This window comes from Scyliorhinus torazame, chromosome 7 (genome assembly GCF_047496885.1).
Source record: "Scyliorhinus torazame isolate Kashiwa2021f chromosome 7, sScyTor2.1, whole genome shotgun sequence".
NCBI lineage: Eukaryota > Metazoa > Chordata > Chondrichthyes > Carcharhiniformes > Scyliorhinidae > Scyliorhinus > Scyliorhinus torazame.
Genome location: NC_092713.1, coordinates 95,745,886 through 95,768,491, shown reverse-complemented (window position 1 = coordinate 95,768,491; position 22,606 = coordinate 95,745,886). Strand labels below are relative to the sequence as shown.

At 52.8% G+C, this 22,606-nt stretch overlaps 1 protein-coding gene across 9 annotated transcripts in view; it reads left to right on the top strand.

Annotated features, from left to right (window-relative positions):
- sgip1a (SH3GL interacting endocytic adaptor 1a) overlaps positions 1–22,606 on the top strand; it is a 396,400-nt gene that overhangs the window by 292,344 nt on the left and 81,450 nt on the right. For 5 of the 9 annotated variants that reach the window (XM_072511104.1, XM_072511102.1, XM_072511107.1 and 2 more), the window contains exons 11-12: positions 2,730–2,818; positions 3,943–4,035. In XM_072511104.1, coding sequence (XP_072367205.1) covers positions 2,730–2,818; positions 3,943–4,035 — 182 coding nt within the window. The remainder of the gene's footprint in view (positions 1–2,729; positions 2,819–3,942; positions 4,036–22,606) is intronic. The other 4 variants (XM_072511110.1, XM_072511109.1, XM_072511103.1 and 1 more) reach the window with 1 other exon arrangement.

Below are 22,606 nucleotides of genomic sequence, written 5' to 3'. Positions count from 1 at the left end.
CACGGCATCCCACTCACTGTGATGTCGGACAATGGCCCCTGCTTTGCAAGCCAGGAATGGTCCAACTTTGCCAGAAGGTACAACTTTGTGCATGTGACATCCAGTCCCTTGTACCCCCAATCTAATGGCAAGGCAGAGAAGGGCGTCCACATAGTCAAACGGCTCCTCTACAAGGCTGCTGATGCGTGATCCGACTTCTACCTCGCCCTGCTGGCCCATCGTTCAGCCCCACTGTCCGCGGGCCTGTCGCCAGCCCAGCTGCTCATGAGTCGCACCCTGAGAACGATGGTGCCGTCCATTCACGTCCCAGACCTCGACCACGTTCCAGTCCTTCCACGAATGCAATTGTCTCGTGCACAACACAAGATGGCTCATGAAGCTCGGGCAGCTGATCTCCCTGCTCTGGCTCCAGATGACAATGTCCGCATCCATCATCCGGATGGTGGCTGGTCTGCAACTGCTGTGGTTCTTCGGCAGGTGGCTCCCCGCTCGTTCCTGGTTCGTCTACCGGATGGTTCCATTCGGCGCCGCAATCGGCGTGCCTTTCGTCTCGTTCCATGCTCACTACGTGATCCTCCGCTAGTGCCATGCCCTCCTGTTGTCCCTGACCTGGACTATACAGAGATTCCAGATACTCTGCATCCTCCTCACTCCGACGCAGTCCAGCCCGTTCCTCAGCCGGCGGCTCCTGACCCACCCTTGAGACGGTCAACCAGAATTCATCGCCCACCTCAGAGACTTAATTTGTGAACTTTGCACCAATGGACTCTCTGGTTCTGTTCTTCTGTTTAATCGTTCAAGTGGTTTGTATATAGTGTTCATCTCGTTGTTGGTGTGACACACTGTTTTTCTGCATCAGGCACCTTCCCATGTAAATAGCTTAGTTTTATGTACATAGTCCTGTAAATATTTCGCACACACATAGTCAGGAACATTCACCACACACTATTTATTGTCATGCAGGCACATTTTTTTTGATATATAGAACATAGAACATAGAACAATACAGCGCAGTACAGGCCCTTCGGCCCACGATGTTGCACCGAAACAAAAGCCATCTAACCTACACTATGCCATTATCATCCATATGTTTATCCAATAAACTTTTAAATGCCCTCAATGTTGGCGAGTTCACTACTGTAGCAGGTAGGGCATTCCACGGCCTCACTACTCTTTGCGTAAAGAACCTACCTCTGACCTCTGTCCTATATCTATTACCCCTCAGTTTAAAGTTATGTCCCCTCGTGCCAGCCATATCCATCCCGGGAGAAGGCTCTCACTGTCCACCCTATCCAACCCCCTGATCATTTTGTATGCCTCTATTAAGTCTCCTCTTAACCTTCTTCTCTCCAACGAAAACAACCTCAAGTCCATCAGCCTTTCCTCATAAGATTTTCCCTCCATACCAGGCACATCCTGGTAAATCTCCTCTGCACCCGCTCCAAAGCCTCCACGTCCTTCCTATAATGCGGTGACCAGAACTGTACGTAATACTCCAAATGCGGCTGTACCAGAGTTCTGTACAGCTGCAACATGACCTCCCGACTCCAGAACTCAATCCCTCTACCAATAAAGGCCAACACTCCATAGGCCTTCTTCACAACCCTATCAACCTGGGTGGCAACTTTCAGGGATCTATGTACATGGACACCTAGATCCCTCTGCTCATCCACACTTTCAAGAACTTTACCATTAGCCAAATATTCCGCATTCCTGTTATTCCTTCCAAAGTGAATCACCTCACACTTCTCTACATTAAACTCCATTTGCCACCTCTCAGCCCAGCTCTGCAGCTTATCTATATCCCTCTGTAACCTGCTACATCCTTCCACACTATCGACAACACCACCGACTTTAGTATCGTCTGTAAATTTACTCACCCACCCTTCTGCGCCTTCCTCTAGGTCATTGATAAAAATGACAAACAGCAACGGCCCCAGAACAGATCCTTGTGGTACTCCACTTGGGACTGTACTCCATTTTGAACATTTCCCATCAACCACCACCCTCTGTCTTCTTTCAGCTAGCCAATTTCTGATCCACATCTCTAAATCACCCTCAATCCCCAGCCTCCGTATTTTTTGCAATAGCCTACCGTGGGGAACCTTATCAAGCGCTTTGCTGAAATCCATATACACCACATCAACTGCTCTACCCTCGTCTACCTGTTCAGTCACCTATATAAGGGGGATGTCATAATATACACCAGCATATCATGGTGCAGACACACACTGATGGACACACAGTGGGACCAATCAACATACACAACACCGCAGCCAATCACCAGTGAGAGCACACGCACTATAAAGACAGGGGACATCAGAGTTCCCGCTCTTGGGAGTAGCAGCCAGCAAGGAGCACAGAGCTCACAGCCTGCAACACAGACATTCACCATGTGCTGAGTGCATCAACTGGTTAGGACTAGGCGAAGGTCTATAGTTAAAGCTGGTATCGTATTTACCCACAGTTCAAGTATGTATAAATAGTTAACCTTGTAATAAAATAGGGTTGCACCACTTCAAGTGTTGGTGACCTGTTTGTGATCCAGAACACCCAACACATCAACACTCATATGCAGGATACTGCTGTGGACCTCAACAAAACATTGACAAGAAACATTGATTTAGCCTGAAGCAGATGTAATGATTCTCAGCTGCATTTAACTTTCTTTTTCTCCATCTCTAACTATCTATTTCTTTCTTTCTCATTTCTTTTTCTCTCCTCCTTAGTAGTAAGAAGGGGCCAGAGGATACAACATCTCTGATCCCACTCTTTGGTCCACCACTGGAGTCAGCTTTCGAAGGCATAAAATCAGAAGGTACTTCACACACAAAATATCTGAACCAACAGTGAATAAATCTGCACGTGCAACATACACAGTGTGATAATGTAAAGAACATTATTGCAACATGTCTTTTTAATAGATAGCTCTTCATGCATCAGGATTGTCAAACACATTTTCAAGCAGGCAGTGCAGCTTTAACTGTGTCATGCAACACACTTAGTTAGTGTCTGACATTCTTGGCTTGATGTGTAGTTGTTGAGGTTTTTTGGCTCAGCATTGACGGATAAATCAGCACTGATTTCCACCGAGAATGCAAGGGGAAAAAGGAAGTAAAATGTGTTTGATAGTAATAATGAGAGAATAGCTTTGAGTCAGATACAACTTCTCAATTAAATAATAAGCAAACTACTGACAATGAAGATGAACATCCACTGCTCTGTAGGTGGTCTGCAGAACCAAGGTGTGGTGTGACTAAAGATAAATACTCTGATCTGATGTTTTCACCTTACTGGTTTCTTTCTGCTATGTGCTTATAAGGTTCACTCTCAGAAAATGGTGCAGCTTATTAAATACACAACAAGTGGTTATTTGTGCTCGGGTGGGAATTGTTCAAACTCAAGAGTAGAAGATCTGAATTCCAATGAGCGGGTTTAAAATTAACGTTTGTGTGACACATAATACACCAAGTGAATGGTGAACTGGCCTCCACTTGGTCATATGTTTCCTTCTCTGGTCAGGTACAGGCCAAACAAATGGTCTGAGTTGCCACTATCTCCAACATTTATGTCAATATGTTTGACCTTGTCCCTTGTTGAAAGAGAGGACAGAGAGAAAATGGCCACAAATTGTGGGAGGTTTCGGCATTCCTTTCCCACATGGACGGGCAGGCACCAGACACTCCAACAGCTATGGGCAGGTGGGTGACTCAGCAGCGCTTGAGTAGCCCTCCCAATGACCCAGCAAACACCAGCATGACATCCGGCATAATCCTGGCTTAACAGCTAGAATCAAGGAATCTTAGATCAAAAGAATTATTGGTTTGGGTTTCTGATGAACTGTAAAATTTATGCAATCTATTGTTTGCAAAGTACATTATTTATACAGTATATTAATGTCCTATGTTAATTTTGTTGGCTGACTTTGTCCATGTCTTAAAGCTGTTATTGATCAGCCTGAGATCTGGGGACCAATCCAAACTGTTGATTCAGAAAGACAGTCACCATTGACAACGCGGTCATTTCCTATTGGAAGTAAGTTCACAGTAACCACATCCATTCTGAGACAGGATCATTAGAGATCAGAGAACAAACGTTTGAACTGAATATGTTATTAAACAATTATTAATGGTGGTGTGTATGACACTGGTGTGTGACAGACGCCGATGAAAGATGACCCAGCCTCTGTTCTGTTTTAGCTGAGCTCTGTTATTTACAATTAGAATATAAATATTCACTCTTTGTTTGCTGTAATTATTTACTCTATCCATGGTTAGGGATTGAGCTACTCGTGAGAGACCAGCTTGTTGAAAAATACCATAAACACAGATTGACACAACCTATGGTAAAGGGGCTTGAGTGCTATGAACCAAAATTCACCCAGAATGTAAAATGAAGAGCATGCATAACATGATTTTTGAACAGATGAATGCTTTTGAGTCCTTTATATCCAATTATGTGATTAGATCTGACACATTTGTGCACTGGGAACAATGGAACTTTGCACTCTCTCTTGGCCATAATGGTAGCATTGAACCATTTGCTCCAGCAATGTATCTCTCACTAAACAAGAGAGTGCCTGGCTTTCTATGATGATGATGTTTCCAGTCTAGCTGCCATGCCTGCTGGGTTTATGCTGTAAGCTCGAGTCCTTTGGGGAAACTGGTCCTAAGCAGCAGCGAAGAGAGTTTTTAAAAAATATTTTAATTAGGGTATTTGCTAGTTTTTATAATAATAACAGCGACATAAACATGGTACAATAAACATTTCCACCCCATCACAATCTTCACACACTCCAAGCATAAAACAACAATCCGCCCCCCCCCCCCCCCTCCCCTCCCCCCACCTTTGGAATTCTGCTTCTGCTGACATTTTAATTTTCCCCGAGAAAGTCGACGAATGGCTGCCACCTCTGGGTGAACCCAACCATTGACCCTCTTAAGACCCCTCCCACCCGGCTTACTCACTCTTCCAACTTCTTCCATTGAGCAGGAGATACAGAAATCTGAAAACACGCACGAACAGACTCAAAAACAGCTTCTTCCCCACTGCCAGACTCCTAAATGACCCTCTTATGGGCTGATTTCATTAACACTACACCCTGTATGCTTCATCCGATGCCAGTGCTTATGTAGTTACATTGTATATGTTGTGTTGCCCTATTATGTATTTTCTTTTATTCCCTTTTCTTCTCATGTACTTAATGATCTGTTCAGCTGCTCGCAGAAAAATACTTTTCACTGTACCTCGGTACACGTGACAATAAACAAATCCAATCCAATCCAACTTTATTTTCTCGAGACTGAGAAACCCAGCCATGTCACTAACTCAGGTCTCTACACTCGGGGTCTTCGAGTCCCTCCACATTAATACAATCCGTCTCCGGGCTACCAGGGAGGCCAAGATGTCGGCCTCTTTCACCCCCTGAACCCCCGGCTCTTCCGACACTCCAAAGATCGCCACCTCCGTACTCGGCACCACCCGTGTTTTGAGTACAGTGAACATTGCCTTCGTGAAACCCTGCCAAAACCCTCTAAGGTTCAGGCATGCCCAAAACATATGGACATGATTTGCTGGGCTTCCCGCGCACCTCGCACACCTCTACCCCAAAAAACATGCTCATCCAGGCCACCGTCATGTGTGCCCGGTGGAATACCTTGAATTGGATCAGGCTAAGCCTGACACATGATGAGGATGTATTAACCCTGCTTAGGGAACCGCCCACAGACCCACCTCTATCTCTCCTCCTAGCTCGTCTTCCCACTAAGATCCTCCACCTGAGTTTCCTCCGCATCCAAAAGTTCCTGGTAAATATTTGATACATTCACCTCTCCTACCCAGGTACTGGAGACTACTCTCTCCTGTATCCCTGATAGATCTACCATGCGGTACTAGTAGCACTTTGCGATTACTAGAACTCAGTAGAAATTTAAGTTAAAACTTCTCAGGTGCAAATAAGAATTGTTTTATTTGTCTTCTATTGATTACAATTGAAAGTCATTTAAAAGGCAACTCGTAGACAATTGAAACTTTCAAAGAATCACAGAAATGATTTTCTTGCTTAGGCAAACATCTCGCAATAACTTCAAAAGTCATGTAAGAAAGTGAAATGTGAGAGAGAAAGAATGAGAAAATGATCCAGCTAAAAATGGCCGACTGAAACTTCACAGTTATATTGTATCATATCTGTCTTTAGCCATTTAATTACACCCCAATATAATCCTAATTGGTTTGAGTTAGATTCAAATACATTTGATTTGATGGTAAGTTGTCCATCTTTTAATATGCAACATGAACCTTAAATGAATTCCTGTATGAGTTATGGAATGCTGTTATCGCAAATGACCTGAACTGGTTTGTTACTGAATACAATAGCGCCTTTAGGTGCCTGTGGCATTGCCATGGAGACTGCCCTGTCGTTGGTCACTTTATCTTGCAAATGTATTTGTTAGCTGAGTAGGAATTTCTGTTTGCTGCTCTGTTCTTGAAATGCTGAATGTGTGTTTTAAATGACCTGATGTTATGAGTGATTCAATAGACCAGGTACTAAATAGCTATCTTTCGAACTATCACTTTTACCTATTAGATGTATTAGGAAACAGCAGGCTTCTACAATCCCCCCATGGCGGCAGCAGCAGGAAGGCTGGAACCTGCCTTCTCAAGAAGTCTCGCACCTGCAAATACCTAAACCCATTCCCTGCTGGCAATTCAAATTTATTCTCCAAGGCTTTCAAGCTGGGGAAGTCTCGTCTATAAATAGATCCCCCATCCTCCTAATTCCTGCCCTTTGCCATCTCCGGAACCCACCATCCAACCTACCTGGTACAAACCGATGATTATTATAAATTGGGGTCCAAACCGATGCTCCCTCCACTCTCTTATATCTCCTCCACTGCCCCCAGATTCTCAGAGCCGCCACCACCACCGGACTTGTGGAGTATCGGGCCGGCGAGAACAGAAGAGGTGCCGTTATCAGTGCTCCAAACTTGTGTCTTTACATGACGCCGCCTCCATCTGCTCCCACACCAGCCCCTCCCCCCACTACCCACTTCCTAATCATGGCTATATTAGCTGCCCAGTAGTAATTGCAAAGGTTCGGCAGCGCCAACCCACCCTCCCCCCGACGATGCTCCAGCAACACTTTCTTCACTCGCGGGGTTTTACCCGCCCACAAAAAGCCCGAAATAACCTTATTCACCTGCTTGAAAAAGTCCCTCGGGATGAAGATGGGGATGACTAAAAGCCAAACAGAAATCTGGGGAGGACTGTCATTTTCACAATCTGTACCCACCCCGCCAGTGATAGCGGGAGCATGTCCCATCTCTTAAAGTCCTTTCATTTGTTCTACGAGCCGGGATAGGTTTAACTTGTGCAGTGCCTCCCATTCCCGGGCCACCTGGATTCCCAGATATCAAAAGTTCCTTCCTACCATTCTAAACGGCAGCTCTCCCAGTCTCTTCTCCTGCCCTCTTGCCTGGATTGCGAACAGCTCGCTTTTCCCCATGTTCAATTTATACCCCGAAAAATTACCAAATTCATGAGGATCCACATAACTTCCCCCATCCCCTCCAGCAGGTCTGAAATATACAAGAGCCGGTCATCTGCGTAAAGCGAGACTCGGTGCTCCACCCCCCGAACCAACCCTTTCCAGTTCCTTTAACTGCAGGATTAATTTAAGGTCAGAACCTCGAGCCGGTCACCAGCATCAGTGATGATGTCAGGCCAGCATTCACTGGTAATACATTTAAATAACTGCAGAAACAAATTCCTAGCAGGGCGGACTTACTTGAATAGACACAATGAATAGGGAATACTTGAATAGGGTACCAAGGTAGCATAGTGGTTAGCACAGTTGCTTCACAGCTCCAGGGTCCCAGGTTCGATTCCCGGCTTGGGTCACTGTCTGGGCGGAGTCTGCAGTTTCTCCCCGTGTCTGCGTGGGTTTCGTCTGGGTGCTCCGGTTTCCTCCCACAGTCCAATGATGTGCAGGTTAGGTGGATGGGCCATGCTAAATTGACCTTAGTGTTCAAAAAGGTTGGGTTGGGTGGCGTTACTGGGTTACGGGGAGGGTGGAGGTGTGGGCGTGAGTAGGGTGCAGAATTGATGGGCCGAATGGCCTCCTTCAGCACTGTAAATTCTGTGACACGCAGGAGCCTGACTCCAGCCAAACTCTCCACAGACATGGCATTGTCATTACTGCAGGGGTTACCACAGCACTTAACCTTCAGGGTGCCACAGGTACATTAGTCACGGCAGTCAATCTATAAATAGAAAAAAAGGAAAGACTTGAATTGAAATTGCATGTCTAATGACCTCAGGACATGCCAAAGCATTTATAATCACTCAGTTTTTGAAGCCTAGTCAGTTACAATATAGCAAGCAAGGTAGACAAATTGCACCCAACAACACTCCACAAACAGAAACAAGTTAATGACCAGCTAATATGTTTTGGTAATTTTGTTGAGGGATAAATGTTGGTCAAGTCACCAGGGAGAATTTCTCAATTTGTTTCGAAATAATGCCATAGGACCTTGTATATTAAACCTGAGATGGTAGACAGGACCTTGATTTAACTTCTCATCTAATCTTTTGTGGCACCCAACTGCACAAAACAGCTTTGCCTTCATAAGCTGCAAGGGGTATCACTCTATCAATGTTTGTGACTTTCATGCACAACACAGCTAGATGCCTGATTCCCAGGTAGTAGTCATTGTAAGACTAGTGTGGAGACCATAGTCCATAGAGACCATAGATTATAGTCATCATATCCCACAAAGAAAGAAGTTGGCCTCCTGTATCAAGAATATCCTCTCATCCCAAACACAGTTGCATTGCGGTTTATGCAGCAATTGGAATCATTGTTGAAGTTACCAAGATTCTGCATATATCTTGCCAGATAAGGGGACACATACAGCAATAACAAAATCTCCAGAATGATCAAGGTCTTCTGCATGTTACATATCTTTGCTTTTCTGATTGGAATAATCACAAAGCACCAAAAGCAGCAATAATAATGTGTTGGAGGGGACGAGGGGTTGTAGGGCTAAAAGGTAAGTGCAACAACCAACTATTGCACACAGATGAAGGAGCCACTGCCAGATTGCCTTTTCAGGCTGTGAGGCTAGGCAATCATTGATTAGACCTTCTCTAAACCCTGCACCTATCCATTTATTAACAGACTTCTGTTCATGTGTGACTACATTTCCTTTATCTGAAAATAAAGTACCAAGGATATACTTTCACTTACCTGCTGAGACGTTGGCCCATGCCCTAGCACAGACATGCTTTGGACAGAGTTGAAGTTTTAATTTTTTTTCCCTGACTGAATCTCTGCCGACTTTGAAAATATGATGCTTCCATTTCTCATCAGTGCATCATTCATGATAGGTGGCAGTATGATGCCTGGCACTCTGCCTGTGTGGGAGCCTTTAAGGAATGCAAGGCCACTCAGAAGGAAGGTAACAGTCAACCACATTGTGTGGGTCTGGAGTCACATGTACACCAGGCAAGGATGGTAGATTTCCTTCCCGAAAAGACGTTAGTGAACCAGATGGGTTGATATGAAAATCAATGATAGCTTTCGTGGTCACCATTACTGAGACTACGTTTACATTCCAAACTTATTCATTCAATTCACATTGTACCAGCTGCCATGGGAGGATTTTAAACCCACGTCCCCAGTGCAATAGCCTGGGTCTCTGGATTACTAGTCAAGTGACATTACCACGACACCACCATCTCCTCATATCTAGCTCGCAGGTTAGCCCACATGCAATAAGTGTTACATCTGCTCCCTGCACACTTTCCACTACATTTAAAGACCATGAATTGGGATGACATGAGGGTATAGATATAGAACATAGAACATACAGTGCAGAAGGAGGCCATTCGGCCTATCGAGACTGCACCGACTCACTTCAGCCCTCACTTCCACCCTATCCCCTTAACCCAATAACCGCTCCTAACCTTTCTTTGGACACTAAGGGCAATTTATCATGGCCATTCCACCTAACCTGCACGTCTTTGGACTGTGGGAGGAAACCAGAGCACCGGAGGAAACCCACGTACACACAGGGAGAACGTGCAGACTCCGCACAGACAGTGACCCAGCGAGGAATCAAATCTGGGACCCTGGCACTGTGAAGCCACAGTGCTAGCCACTTGTGCTACTGTGCTGCCCGTATTGTTCTAGTCAGAGATAGCCCCTCCAGCAACATTGTTTAGCACTAGACAATGCCTCATCAGGTCAGTGTGACAAACTGATTGCACCGATTAAATCAATGATGCCTTGAGGTGATCACTATGTGATCCCCACGATTCAAAACGTGGAAAAGAAAAAATCAGCAGTGGTCAATTTTTTCAGCTTGTCTGGAACATGACCCATGGGGCGCGATTTTATGGCTGCGTTGCCCTTGAGCAAGAGCGCGGCAAGGCCGCTAGATTGCGGGAGAGGGTAAATCGAGAACCACACCGGGTGGCGATCGGTTTGCGATCAACCAGCCCGCTCACGTTGGCAAAATCAGGACCCCCACCATAGTGTGGCGAGAAACCATTAATCACCACTTAAAGCCAATCTCCATACAATAAACGGGAGCGACCCCCTATCTTACGGCCTCTGGTGATCTAACGATCTCCCCAACAAGTGGTCACGTGGGCAGCGATTAGTACACCATTTTGAAAACGTTAAGCTGGCAGAATGGCTGCTGTGGGGATCCGAGGAGGTGAGTAACCATCTATGCTCCCAGGCATTGAGCCCTGGGACAGTGGGGTTGCTGCCCGAGTGCTTGGGGGGGGGGGGGGATGTGGGGCGGTAGGGGAGCGACCATGGAGGTGTCCTTGGTATGTGACGGGGGGGTGGGGGGGTGACCACCATCGGTGGGGAGGTCACCACTGGGCTTGGGTGGGGGGGGGGGGGAATGGGAGGTATCTCAGCGCCCCCAGAGCCACCAAGCCACCCACGGATCATGTGTATCCATAACGGGGGCAACCCTAGTCCCTGCCTGTCTGTCCCATCGACCACCCTAAAACTCCCACTGACCGGGGAGGCCTCTGGTTGGGCGTCTGAAGGCTATTACTCATAGGGAATTGGCAATTGTAGCTAAGTGATCATTTCATGCATCCCAAGTGGATTCCTGTGGGTAGGCGTGCCTAGCATCACAATCAGACAGTGATGCCTGGACACTGTCTGAACACTTAAGGCAACAACCACCACAGACGCGGCAGCCAACATCCAAACACCCAGGGGCTGGGCCCCAGCACCGAGGTAGTTTTCGTGACCAAAGTGCAGGTGACTGCACTGTGGAGGGGACTAGCACCCTGTCCAGGTAACGTTACGTGCAGATGTCTGGAAAACAGAGCTTGGGAACCGGTGACCAGGGTCCCTCGCTGCGGCCAGGGGTGTTGGATGGCAGGGGATTTGGGAGGGGGAGCAATGGGGGAATGCAGGGTCCGGGGTGGAAGGCATCGCTGGTTTTCAGTCTCACGCCCTCTCCAGTTCCTTACAGATATTACACAAGGTGGATGATATTTTGGACCCCGCGGAGGCTGTCCTCGCGGTGCTGCTGGCAGGCTAGGAGGCCAGATGCCAGAGAAGGCAGTGGCAACAGCTTTGGCAGAAGTTCGAGGTGGCAGCCTATGTGCCGGATCCCGCCCCACACCCGGCCACCCACCCTGCTGGGGAGAGATCCAGAGGGGGAGGCCCGCAACGGCCCAAGGTGTACAGGCATCACTGGTCATTTGAACAGATGACGGACAGCGCGTGCCACAGGGGGCTCAACCTCAACAAGGGGACGGAACAGCACCAGTGCCATGTCCTCACGGAGGACAAGGATACCCACTCCCAGTGGCCGTCAAAGTCGCCGCAATCCTGAACTTCTACTCCTCAGGGTCATTCAAAGGCTTGAGCGGGGCTTGTGTGGCATCTCACAAGCTACAGCCCACAAGTGCACCCATGAGGTCATGGATGCCCTGTTTACCTGGGCAGAAAACTATGCCAACTTTGACATGGACTAGGCACATCAAGATGCCCGGACAGCAGGATTCTCTGCAAACGACTGGATGCCCATGTCCAGGAGATAATAAATGTCACACATGTCGCCTTACGCACACCGGGCCATTGGGGAGTGCTTTACATCAACAGGAAGGGTTCCACTCCCTGAACATCCAGTTCATGTGCGACCACCACATGAAGATCATGACGTGTGTGTACGCTTCCCAGGATGTGTGCACGACAGCAGCATCCTGGGGCAGCTGGACATCCCCGGCCTCTTCGAGGAGCACCCCAGGATGACCGGTTGGCTCTTGGGGGATAAGGGGTACCCGCTGAGGATCTGGCTGAAGTCACCAGTGCAGAGGCTGCCGACCAATGCACAGGCACAATCCAATGAGACCCATGCAGCCACCTGGGCTGTCATTGAGTGGTGCATTGGACTGCTCAAAATGCAGTTCCAATGCCTCGACTGCTCTGGCGGTGCCCTGCAATACAACCCCCAGAGGGTCGCCCGCTTCGTGGTGGTCTGCTGTACCCTCCACAACCTGGTACAGCAGCTGGGTGACCTGCTAGAGGTGGGGAGGGGAGGAACATGCGGCTACGTCTGAGGAGGATGAGCAGGAGCAGGACCATGAGGGGCTGGGGTACGATCCTGGGGAGGACCCGCAGGACCATCCGGAGGACAGGCAGCAGCAGCGAGGTTCTGGAAAGCCTGGAGGGCCACGGATGCCCTCATTTTTGCCCGCTTCAGATAAGACCTGGCTTCATCCGTTATCGTACCTCCTTCTCCTCCACCCCTTCTTCCCCTCAACAACACCCTGTTCCACCCTTCCAGGGTCTTTGTGACACACCCCAGGGTAACGGGACTGTGTCAGGGATGTCCACTGGTCATTGTCAATGGCTGCTGCTCCTCAATCTATGCCATAGTTTGGCTCCTGCCTGGGTGCTCGCTCACACCCATCACCTACACGTGGCGTGCCTGGGGGTGGGGGGAGGGAGGAGAGGGAGGGGAAAATTCACGACCACCACGCCCAGGCGGCTGGGGCAAGGGATTGGTGGTCAGCCCGCGTTGCAGAAGACAGTGCCATAGGCGTCATATTTCTCAGGTACGTTTTTTAATGCAGTACATGTGCCCCCGACTGCCCCAAGTCCCCAACAGTGCCGCACACCCCTCCGCACCCCTCCCCCACACCTTCCCCCCCTCCACCCACAATCCCCCCCTTCCCCAACCTCCCCCCTCTATCCCCCCCTCCCCCCCCCCCCCCCCCCCCAAGTACCATCTGTGATCCTCGACCTGCTTAGCCTATCATGCTCTATACTGCTGTGTGTCTCCAGGATGCACATCTGAGGTGGAGGCAGTCTGCTGCTCACTGCGTCCAGCAGCCTTTGATGCCGTTTGCCTCTGGAGGCCCTGGAGCCGGGGCGCCCCAGCTAACTTATTGGTGGCATATGCCCTGCTGTGCCACCATGTTCTGGATGCTGACTCCAAGACGCTCCGGGGGAAACCCGGGGGAGCTGGTGGCCACTGTTGCCACTCTGTAGGGTGGCTCCAGGTTGGCACTCAGCACCCCCTCCTCCCAGTCGGTGCTCATAGGGCCCTGACATTCACCTTGGGACGAAGGGGCAGCTGGATATGCCCCGGTTGCCCCCGCGTCATCTGGCTCTGCCAGCCCTGCCGGCTCTCCAATGTCTGCAGCACAGTGTCGATGCCCTCAGCGATGCTCGTCAGTGACTGAGACATGCTCTGGAGTGCCTCAGCAATACCAGCCTGAGACTGGGACATGCTCCGCAGTGCCTCATGAAGGTCCACCTGGTACTGGGTGACATTCTCTAGTGACTGGAATATGCTGTCGAGGCGCTCAGCCAGAGGCGTTATAGACTGAGCCACGCCTTGGACATTTCCACTCATGCTGCCAACGTCGTGCCCCAGGCTCTCCACTGTGGCCATGACCCTAGCAGTGTTGGCCTCGGTGCCATGCAGTGTCTGCGCTATCTAGTGCAACGGCAGCCTCTGGGACTCCTCCAGTCGGCTATGGACCTACTGCAGTATCGCTGACATCCCCCTCTGAAACACACGGCCGCACCTTATCATCTGCATCAGCTCCGGGTAAACCTGGTCCAGAGGGTCAGCATCTGACTGGATCCCAGTTGGGTCCTGGGATCCAGCAGCCCTCCGATTGCTGTCTTGCTTGGGTGTTCCTGCCTCCACCTGATATGCTACTGTGTGGTGCTCATCAGAATGTGCCCCAGAAGCTTGACCACTACTGTCGCCCAACAAGGTTTGTGTCTCCTGTGCTGATGGAGGGTGGGATGACAGCTGTGCTGCAAATATGGTGGTCTCCTCAGAGCGCCCCTCCAAGGGCGGTACAGTGGTACAGTGGTTAGCACAATTGCTTCACAGCGCCAATATCCTGGTTCGATTCCCGGCTTGGGTCACTGTTGTGCGAAGTCTGCACGTTCTCCCAGTGTCTGCGTGGGTTTCCTCCGAATGCTCCTATTTACTCCCACAAGTCCCGAAAGACATGCTGTTAGGTAATTTGGACATTCTGAATTCTCCCTTTGTGTACCCGAACAGGTGCCGGAGTGTGGTGACTAGGGGTTTTTCACAGCAACTTAATTGCAGTGTTAATATAAGCCTACTTGTGACAAAAAAGATTATTATTAAAATATGTTTTCATTGGAGGCATGGGGGGAACCACCCCGGAGGGGCCAGCACTGTTGGATGGAGTCCTGCAGGATATGGACATGTGGTCAGTGAGAGGGATGGGTCAGGACTCAGGGGCGGGATTCTCCGATATCGGCGCGATGTACGCCGACCGGCGCCAAAAAGAGCGCGAATCAGTCTGGCATCGCGCCGCCTCAAAGGTGCGGAAGTCTCCGCATATTGAGGGGCCGAGCCCTCACCTTGAGGGGCTAGGCCCACGGTGGACTGATTTCCGCCCCGCCAGCTGGCGGGAAAGTCCTTTGGTTCCCCGCCAGCTGGCGTGGAAATGACTTTGCCGGGTGGCGCATGCGCGGGAGCGTCAGCGGCTGCTCACGGCATCCCCGCGCATGCGCAGTGGAGGGGGTCTCTTCCGCCTCCGCCATGGTGGAGACCATGGCGAAGGCGGAAGGAAAAGAGTGCTCCCACGGCACAGGCCCGCCTGCGGATCGGTGGGCCCCGATCGTGCGTCAGGCCACCGTGGGGGCACCCCCCCGGGGCCAGATCGCCCCGCGCCCCCCCCCAGGACCCCGGAGCCCGCCCGCGCCGCCGTGTCCCGCCATCCTAAATGTGGTTCAATCCACGCCGGCTGGCATGGGTTGACAGCGGCGGGACTTCGGCCCATCGCGGACCGGAGAATCGCCGGGGGATTCCCGCCGACCGGCCCGCCGCGATTCCCGCCCCCGCCGAATCTCCAGTGGCGGAGAATTCGCGACACGGCGGGGGCGGGATTCACACCGGCCCCTGGCAATTCTCCGACCCGGTGGGGGGTCGGAGAATCGCGCCCCTGATGTCTGGCACCCCGCCGCCCATCTTGGCTCTCTCTCATCTGTTGTGGGCAAGCGTCTCCTGTGGGGACACAGAGGGGACATCGTGAGCCACACGCTTCATTCATTGCGGAGGGAAGTGTAGGGGAAGCGGTGCTGGGATGCAGGAGGGAGGTAAAATGGTGCGAGGATGCGGAGGAGTGAGTCCTAACTCACTATCTGAAAACACTCAAGTGGAAATACCAAATGAGGTGTTTTGAGTTATGATTTATCTGGTCCACTGACGACAGGGAGGGGTAAGTGTGTGACTTTACTGGCAACCCTTCAATACTATTTAGACAATAAGACAAATGTCTTATGGCAGCCTCTGATCAGCAATACTTAAGTTTATTTTATGGTAAATGCACATGAGCCCCATAAAGACGGCCAACATATAATTTCCACCATTGCTATGTTTCACAGCTCCAGTCAGATAGTTAATCATAGAAAATGCATTAGGCTGAGCACCTCTGTTACTGAAGGCTCAGTGCAGATGACTCTAAATTGAACACTTGTGACTCAGATCTTTGGTTTGGTCAAATTATAATCTCATAAGAAATAGGAACAGGAGTAGGCCATTCAGCCCTTTGAGTCTGTTCCACCATTTAATAGGATCGTGGCTGATCTAACATTTATTAAGTCCTGCCTTATCTCCATAACCCTTAATTCCCTTACTGTTTAAAAACCAATCAATCTCATTGGCTGGAGGACCTGCGAGGGAATGAACATGTGGTCAGTGGAAGGGATGGGTCAGTCAGTATGGTACTAACAACTCATGTGTGACAGTCCATCCGGATGGGGCCCGTTGGATCCTCACCTCTGCGACATGCACCAATCTCTGCATTGGTGACCGCTCTGTCCTCAGCCACCCCCGTAACTTAAAGATGTTGAGGATTCTTACTTTCGGCACCTCTCTGCTAGTCTGCGCCCTCTCCTGGCGATTGAAGGAGAGCCTCTCTTGCGGAGACATAGGGAGGGCATCGTTAGCCACACATGTGGTTCACATTGGTGGGTGTGTGGTGTGAAGGGAGGGGGATGAAGGGTGGGTTGGGGGGCAAATGGAGGATTGGGGGGGTGCTGTTCATGTTGGGGGATGGGGGGTTTTGGGGGGAGGGGGTCAACCTACCCTTGCTGCCCAGTGTAGGTGGTTGGCCTTGCGGCACTGGAGGCCAGGCCTCCTGGTCATGCCTCCCAAGCTGAATGCCACTGCCACTTCATCTCAGGCAGCACTGGTTGCCCTGTGGCTCACCCTCCGGGACCTTGGGGGAACAGGACATCCCTCCTGGCCTCCACTGCATCTAGGATCCTCCCCAGGTCCGTGTTTCCAAACCTTGGGGTTGGTCGTCTTGGCGCCGTGGCTGCAAGCTAAGTGGGGTTGGCTATGCAAGTGCTGCGTAAGTGCTGCTCGACCATTTTAGAGCGGGGGTGGGGGGGGGGGGGGGGCGGGATGCTGGTGACACCGTCCTGGCGTATTGGCAGCCGAGCTTTCATTTGCGACTTGAAACCCGTGGGGCCTCATAAGTGGACCAATCAACGTTGAACTGTTTTGCTGGGCCAAGCGCCAGGAACCTCGGGGCAGTTTCCGCTCGCTACCACACTTTGAATTCTTTCTGGAGAATCGGGCCCCATATCACCTCTTATTCTTCTGAACTCCAATGAATACAGACCCAACATGTTTAATTTTTCCTCATATGGTAGTCCCTCCATACCTGGGATCATCCTAATAAACCTCTTCTGTACTGCCTCCAATGATGATATATATTTCCTTTAATAAGGGGACCAAAACTGTACACAGTGTTCTAAATGTGGCCTCACTAGTACCTTGTACAGTTGCAGCAACACTACTTTTATACTCCAGCCCATTAAAATAAAAGTCAGCATTCCATTTGTCTTCCCTGTTACCTTATGCACCTGTGTGCTAGCCTCCTGGGTTTCATGAACAAGGGTCCCCAAGTCTCTTTGTGCTCCAGCTTTCTTCAGTCATCCTCCATATAAATAATAATCCGCCTTCTCATTCTTTCTTCCAAAATGAGAATCTCACATTTTCCCACATTGGTTTCCATTTGCCAATTTTCTGCCCACTCACTGATGAGCCTGGTGAATTTGGAGGGATGAACAGAGCTGTCTGTAAGACGTATTAGTGACCAGCCATCTCAAGAAGGGAATGGGAGAGAATCTAATTCCCTTTTCACCTGTCAATATCTTTCTGTAAACTATTTATATCCTGTTACAAACTGCCTTCCCTCCCATCTTTGTATCCACAGATTTGACCACTGTACCCTCTGTTTCTTCTTCTAAAACATGAACATGTATTGTGAAGAGTTGTGGTCCCAGCACTGATCCCTATGGCACTCCACTGGTTACCTCCCTCCAACGTGAGAAAGAGCCCTTACCGTTACTCACTGCTTCCTGTTAGTTAATGGGTATTGTTGCAATGCTTTTCTATTAAGGACACTAAGAAGTCTTACAACACCAGGTTAAAGTCCAACAGGTTTGTTTCTTCCTGTGCTCACTCCAGCCCAACGCCGGCATCTCCACATCATTTCTATTAAGGGGTTAAGATTCAGCTGGTGGACTCCATTGTTACCCCAGACTTTTCAGCATGTTTGGCATACTCCTAAATGAAGGCCTGAAATGTCATATGTACAAGTCTTTTTGTGGAAACGCCCTCCCAGAATGCCTGAACTCAGATGATTGATCAATCAGCAGCTTTCTGCTCACCCTTTCGCTGTCTCCATCTTCACAATGGCACCGGTGATTTACCATTCGTCCAGTGCTTCCTTCTGCACCTAACTAATGGACAACCCTTTCCCATACCCTCACTCTGCCCCCTTTTCCTTGACATAACATCCAGAAACTAAGCACTTCCCAGGTATCACCAGCACAGATTTCAGGTCCTTTGTGTTATGTTACTGCATTACAATCCATGGGCGCATTCTCCGACCCCCCAGAAGGTCGGAGAATGGCCGTTGGCCGCCGTGAATCCCGCCCCCGCCGGTTGCCGAAGTCTCCGAAGGGAGAAAGGTCGGCGGGGCGTTAATGGCGCCGCTGACTTCGGAGAATGGCACGGGTCTGCGCAAGGCAGACGATTTTCGGCCTGCCGATATTCTCCCTTCCGGATGGGCCGAAGTCCCGTCGACGTGATGACCGTTCACGTCGACGTAAATCAAACCTCCTTTTCATCGGCGTGACCGGGTGCTCCAGGTTCACGCCGACCAGCGTGGAGGTGAGTGATGGCCTGGGGGGTTGGCCACTGGGCAGGCGATGGCGTGGCCGCAGTCTGAATGTGTGGGGAGAGGTGTGTCTCGGGTTGTGTGTGTGTGTGTGTGCGGCGGGGGTGGTGGTTAGAGTGTGCTGGGCTCTGGGGGAGTGCCGGGAGTGGGGTCCTTTCCGGGGAGGAGGATGGGGGGGGTCCGTGCCCGGGAGTTGGTTGGGGCCCGTGCCGGGGAGGAGGTTGGGGGGGTCCGTGCCGGGGAGGGGGATGGGGGGCCCGTGCCGGGAGGAGGTTGGGGTCCGTGCCGGGGAGGAGGTTGGGGGGGTCCGTGCCGGGGAGGGGGATGGGGGGGGTCCGTGCCGGGGAGGGGAATGGGGGGTCCGTGCCGGGGAGGAGGTTGGGGTCCGTGCCGGGGAGGGGGATGGGGGGTCCGTGCCGGGGAGGAGGTTTGGGGGGTCTGTGCCGGGGAGGGGGATGGGGGGGGGGTCCGTGCCGGGGAGGGGGATGGGGGGTCCGTGCCAGGGAGGAGGTTGGGGGGGTCCGTGCCGGTGAGGGGGATGGGGGAGTCCGTGCCGGGGAGGGGGATGGGGGTCCGTGCCGGGGAGGAAGTTGGGGGGTCCGTGCCGGGGAGGGGGATGGGTGGGGGGTCCGTGCCGGCGAGGGGAATGGGGGATCTGTGCCGGGGAGGAGGTTGGGGTCCGTGCCGGGGAGGGGGATGGGGGGTCCGGGCCGGGGATGGGGATGGGGTGTCCGGGCCGGGGAGGGGGATGGGGGTTCCGTGCCGGGGAGGGGGATGGGGGGTCCGTGCCGGGGAGGGGGTTGGGGGGGGGGTCCGTGCCGGGGAGGGGGGGGTGCGAGGGCAAGTGAGTTGGTCCACCTGGCCAGGTGCCAGCCTCCAACAGTTGGACCCATGCGGTCCAGCCACCTGGCTGGGGGGAAGGAGGGGACATGGGCAATGATGACATGTCGTCGTTTCCCCCCACCCCCCCCCACCAGGCCGTCATGATTTCAGATCATCCAGCGATGTTGGCCGCCGTGGCGGCAGCCGCTATTGTCCATGTTGCCCTTGATGAGGAGGAGGAGGAGCAGCGTGCCAGAGGGGCGGCGCAGGCTGCCGCAGAGGGGCAGGCGGCAGCCGCCCAGGCTGGAGGGACACCTGACCGACAGGACGAGGAGGGGGAGGAGGACGTCGCGGCCCCACGGCAACGGAGGTACCCGAGGGCGCCCCGTGTGTACCGGCCCCGGCAGTCATACCAGGACCTCACGGACCGGGAATGCAGGAGGAGACTCCGGATGAGGGGGGAAACCGTGGCACACATCTGCCACCTGCTGGCACACCTGTCACCGCGTGGCACTGGCGGGGGACACCCTCTCCCCGTGTCCGTCAAGGTTACGTTGGCCCTGAACTTTTATGCAACGGGGTCATTCCAAGCACCGAGTGGGGACCTGTCCGGCATATTGCAGACATCGGTGCATCGGTGCATCCGGGCAGTGACAGATGCCCTATATGCCATGGCGCACCGCTACATCCGCTTCCCTGTGGACCGGGCCAGCCAACATGCCCGGGCTGTGGGCTTCTCTGCCATGATTGCGCGATTGATGGGATGCACGTCGCCGTGCGGCCACCTGCAGATAACAGGGCCGTGTTCACCAATAGGAAGGGGACCTATTCGATGAACATACAGGTGGTCTGCGACCACCACATGATGATCCTGCAAGTCTGCGCCCGTTACCCAGGCAGTGTACACGACTCATACGTGTTGTCGCGGTCATCCAACACCGGCATGTACGAGGGACGCCATCCCCGGCTGAGGGGCTGGTTGCTGGGCGACAGGGGCCACCCATTGCGATCGTGGCTGATGACGCCTATACGGAGGCCACGCAATGAGGCGGAGAACCGCTACAATGATGCCCATGTAGCGACAAGGGGAGTGATAGAGAGGTGCTTTGGCGTGCTGAAGATGCGTTTCAGGTGCCTGGACCTCTCTGGGGGCGCCCTCCAGTATCGGTCAGATAGGGTCGGCCGCATCATTGTGGCGTGCTGCGTCCTGCACAACATAGCCCAGCAGAGGGGCGATGTGCCGCAGGCAGAGGAGGGCGGAGTGGAGGAGCAGCAGGAAGAGGCGCAGTCCTCCCCAGATGAGGGGGATGGGGGTAATGGTCAGGACAGACGGGGTAGACACAGGCGGGTGGCTGTCCACCGTTACCGGCTGGCCCAGCGGGCACGGGGACAGACTGATAGACGCCCGCTTCACTGACTAGATGGGCGTGGGAATCGGGTAGTATGGCCACAGACCGCACACCATGGCAACAGCCGACCACCCACACCCCCCCACCCATCCACCCACCCAGCACCCTCACCCTCCCCAACCCCACCCATCCCACCCGCATGCACACCACCCCCCCCCCCATTGCCAATCCACCTGCGGCACAACGGGCCGGCTCACCCAGTTGCGGGTGGACGCGTGTCTATTGCAGGCCATGGAGGATGATGACAACCCGCCCTGCGGTGAGCTCCTGGCTCCACATCGTTGGACTATGTCTGACCCATGGCCACAGTACCACCATCCACCCGGACCATCCCTGCATGCGGCTGTGACACTGCAGCGCACGGTCCCGTCCTCTGCCCGGGGGGATGTTGATGGCGGCCCAGGGGGAACGGGGCAGACTCACCTGGGGCTGAGGTAAGACTACCCCTCACACACACACTTGCGCTCAACGTACATGACACCCCCGCACGCTTTGGACAGAGCACAAAGGCAGCTTCTGTAGGTGTAACATTGACTTTAATAACCAAACGAGTTCATGCACGTGCCCTAGCCCCTAAAACTCATCTGTGCCCTGCACCCGTGCCAACTTACTCAGTGTCTAATTGTTTGGCCTTACGGGCCCTTTGACTACGTCTACGTGGTTCCCCAGACGGTACAGCAGAACTGGAGGTGGACTCCTGTGATTCCTGCCCTCTGACACTGGATCCCTTTGGCGGCCGTTTCCTGGGGCGTCCTGGCCTAGATGGGCCAGGCTGCGGCCCGGGCGACTGGGATGGCGAGCTGCCAGCCTGTCCTGCCCGTTGCCCACCCGATGCACCTGGGACGGAAGGGGGGATGCACCCAGTCCGAGGTGTCGCGGTGTTCCCGGACCTCCCCTACAGGGGGAGCCGGGACGGACCACACCACCTCCTCCTCCCTCGGGGTGCCCGATGGCCCCCAGGCCTCTACATGGGTGGGGGATGCGAACGGACTGGCCATCCGACGCCCGCCCCAACATCTGGCGCTGCCAGTCCTGGAGGCCCGTGCTGGTATCGACAGGGGTCTGCAGGTTTGCAGCCATGGAGCCCAGGGGGTTGGCAAACCCTGTCTGTGACAGTGCGACGCCGGCTCGCACATGGCCAGTGGCGCCGATGCCCTCAGCGATAGCCTGCAGAGACTGGGCCATGGCCTGCAGAGACTGGGCCATGGCCTGCTGAGACTGGGCTATGGTTTTGAGCGCCTCTGCCATCTGGCGCTGGCACTAGCTCATGGCCTCCTGTGAGAGGGCAGCCATGTCCTGGGCCACAGACGCCGCCTGCATGGAAAGCCCCAGGCCTCACAAACCGTTCCCCATGTCTGACACCGTCGCACCCATTGCCTCCTCCGCGGACGCCACCCGTGCGGTGTCGGCCTGGGTGGCACGTATGACCGGCACCACTTCCAGCTCCTGGACGCGGGTGGACTCCTCCACCTGCGACTGCAGCCGCCGCAAGCCGGCCGTCACCCTCTTCGCTCGTCTCCGGGTCGGTGGTTGCATCGGATCGATGTGTGGGTGTGGAAACTCCAGGAACCCGGGATCCATCTGGGCGGCAGATGTTTGCTTTGGCTGGGCTGTCCTCCGACCGCCCGGCCCCTCTGCTGCTCCTA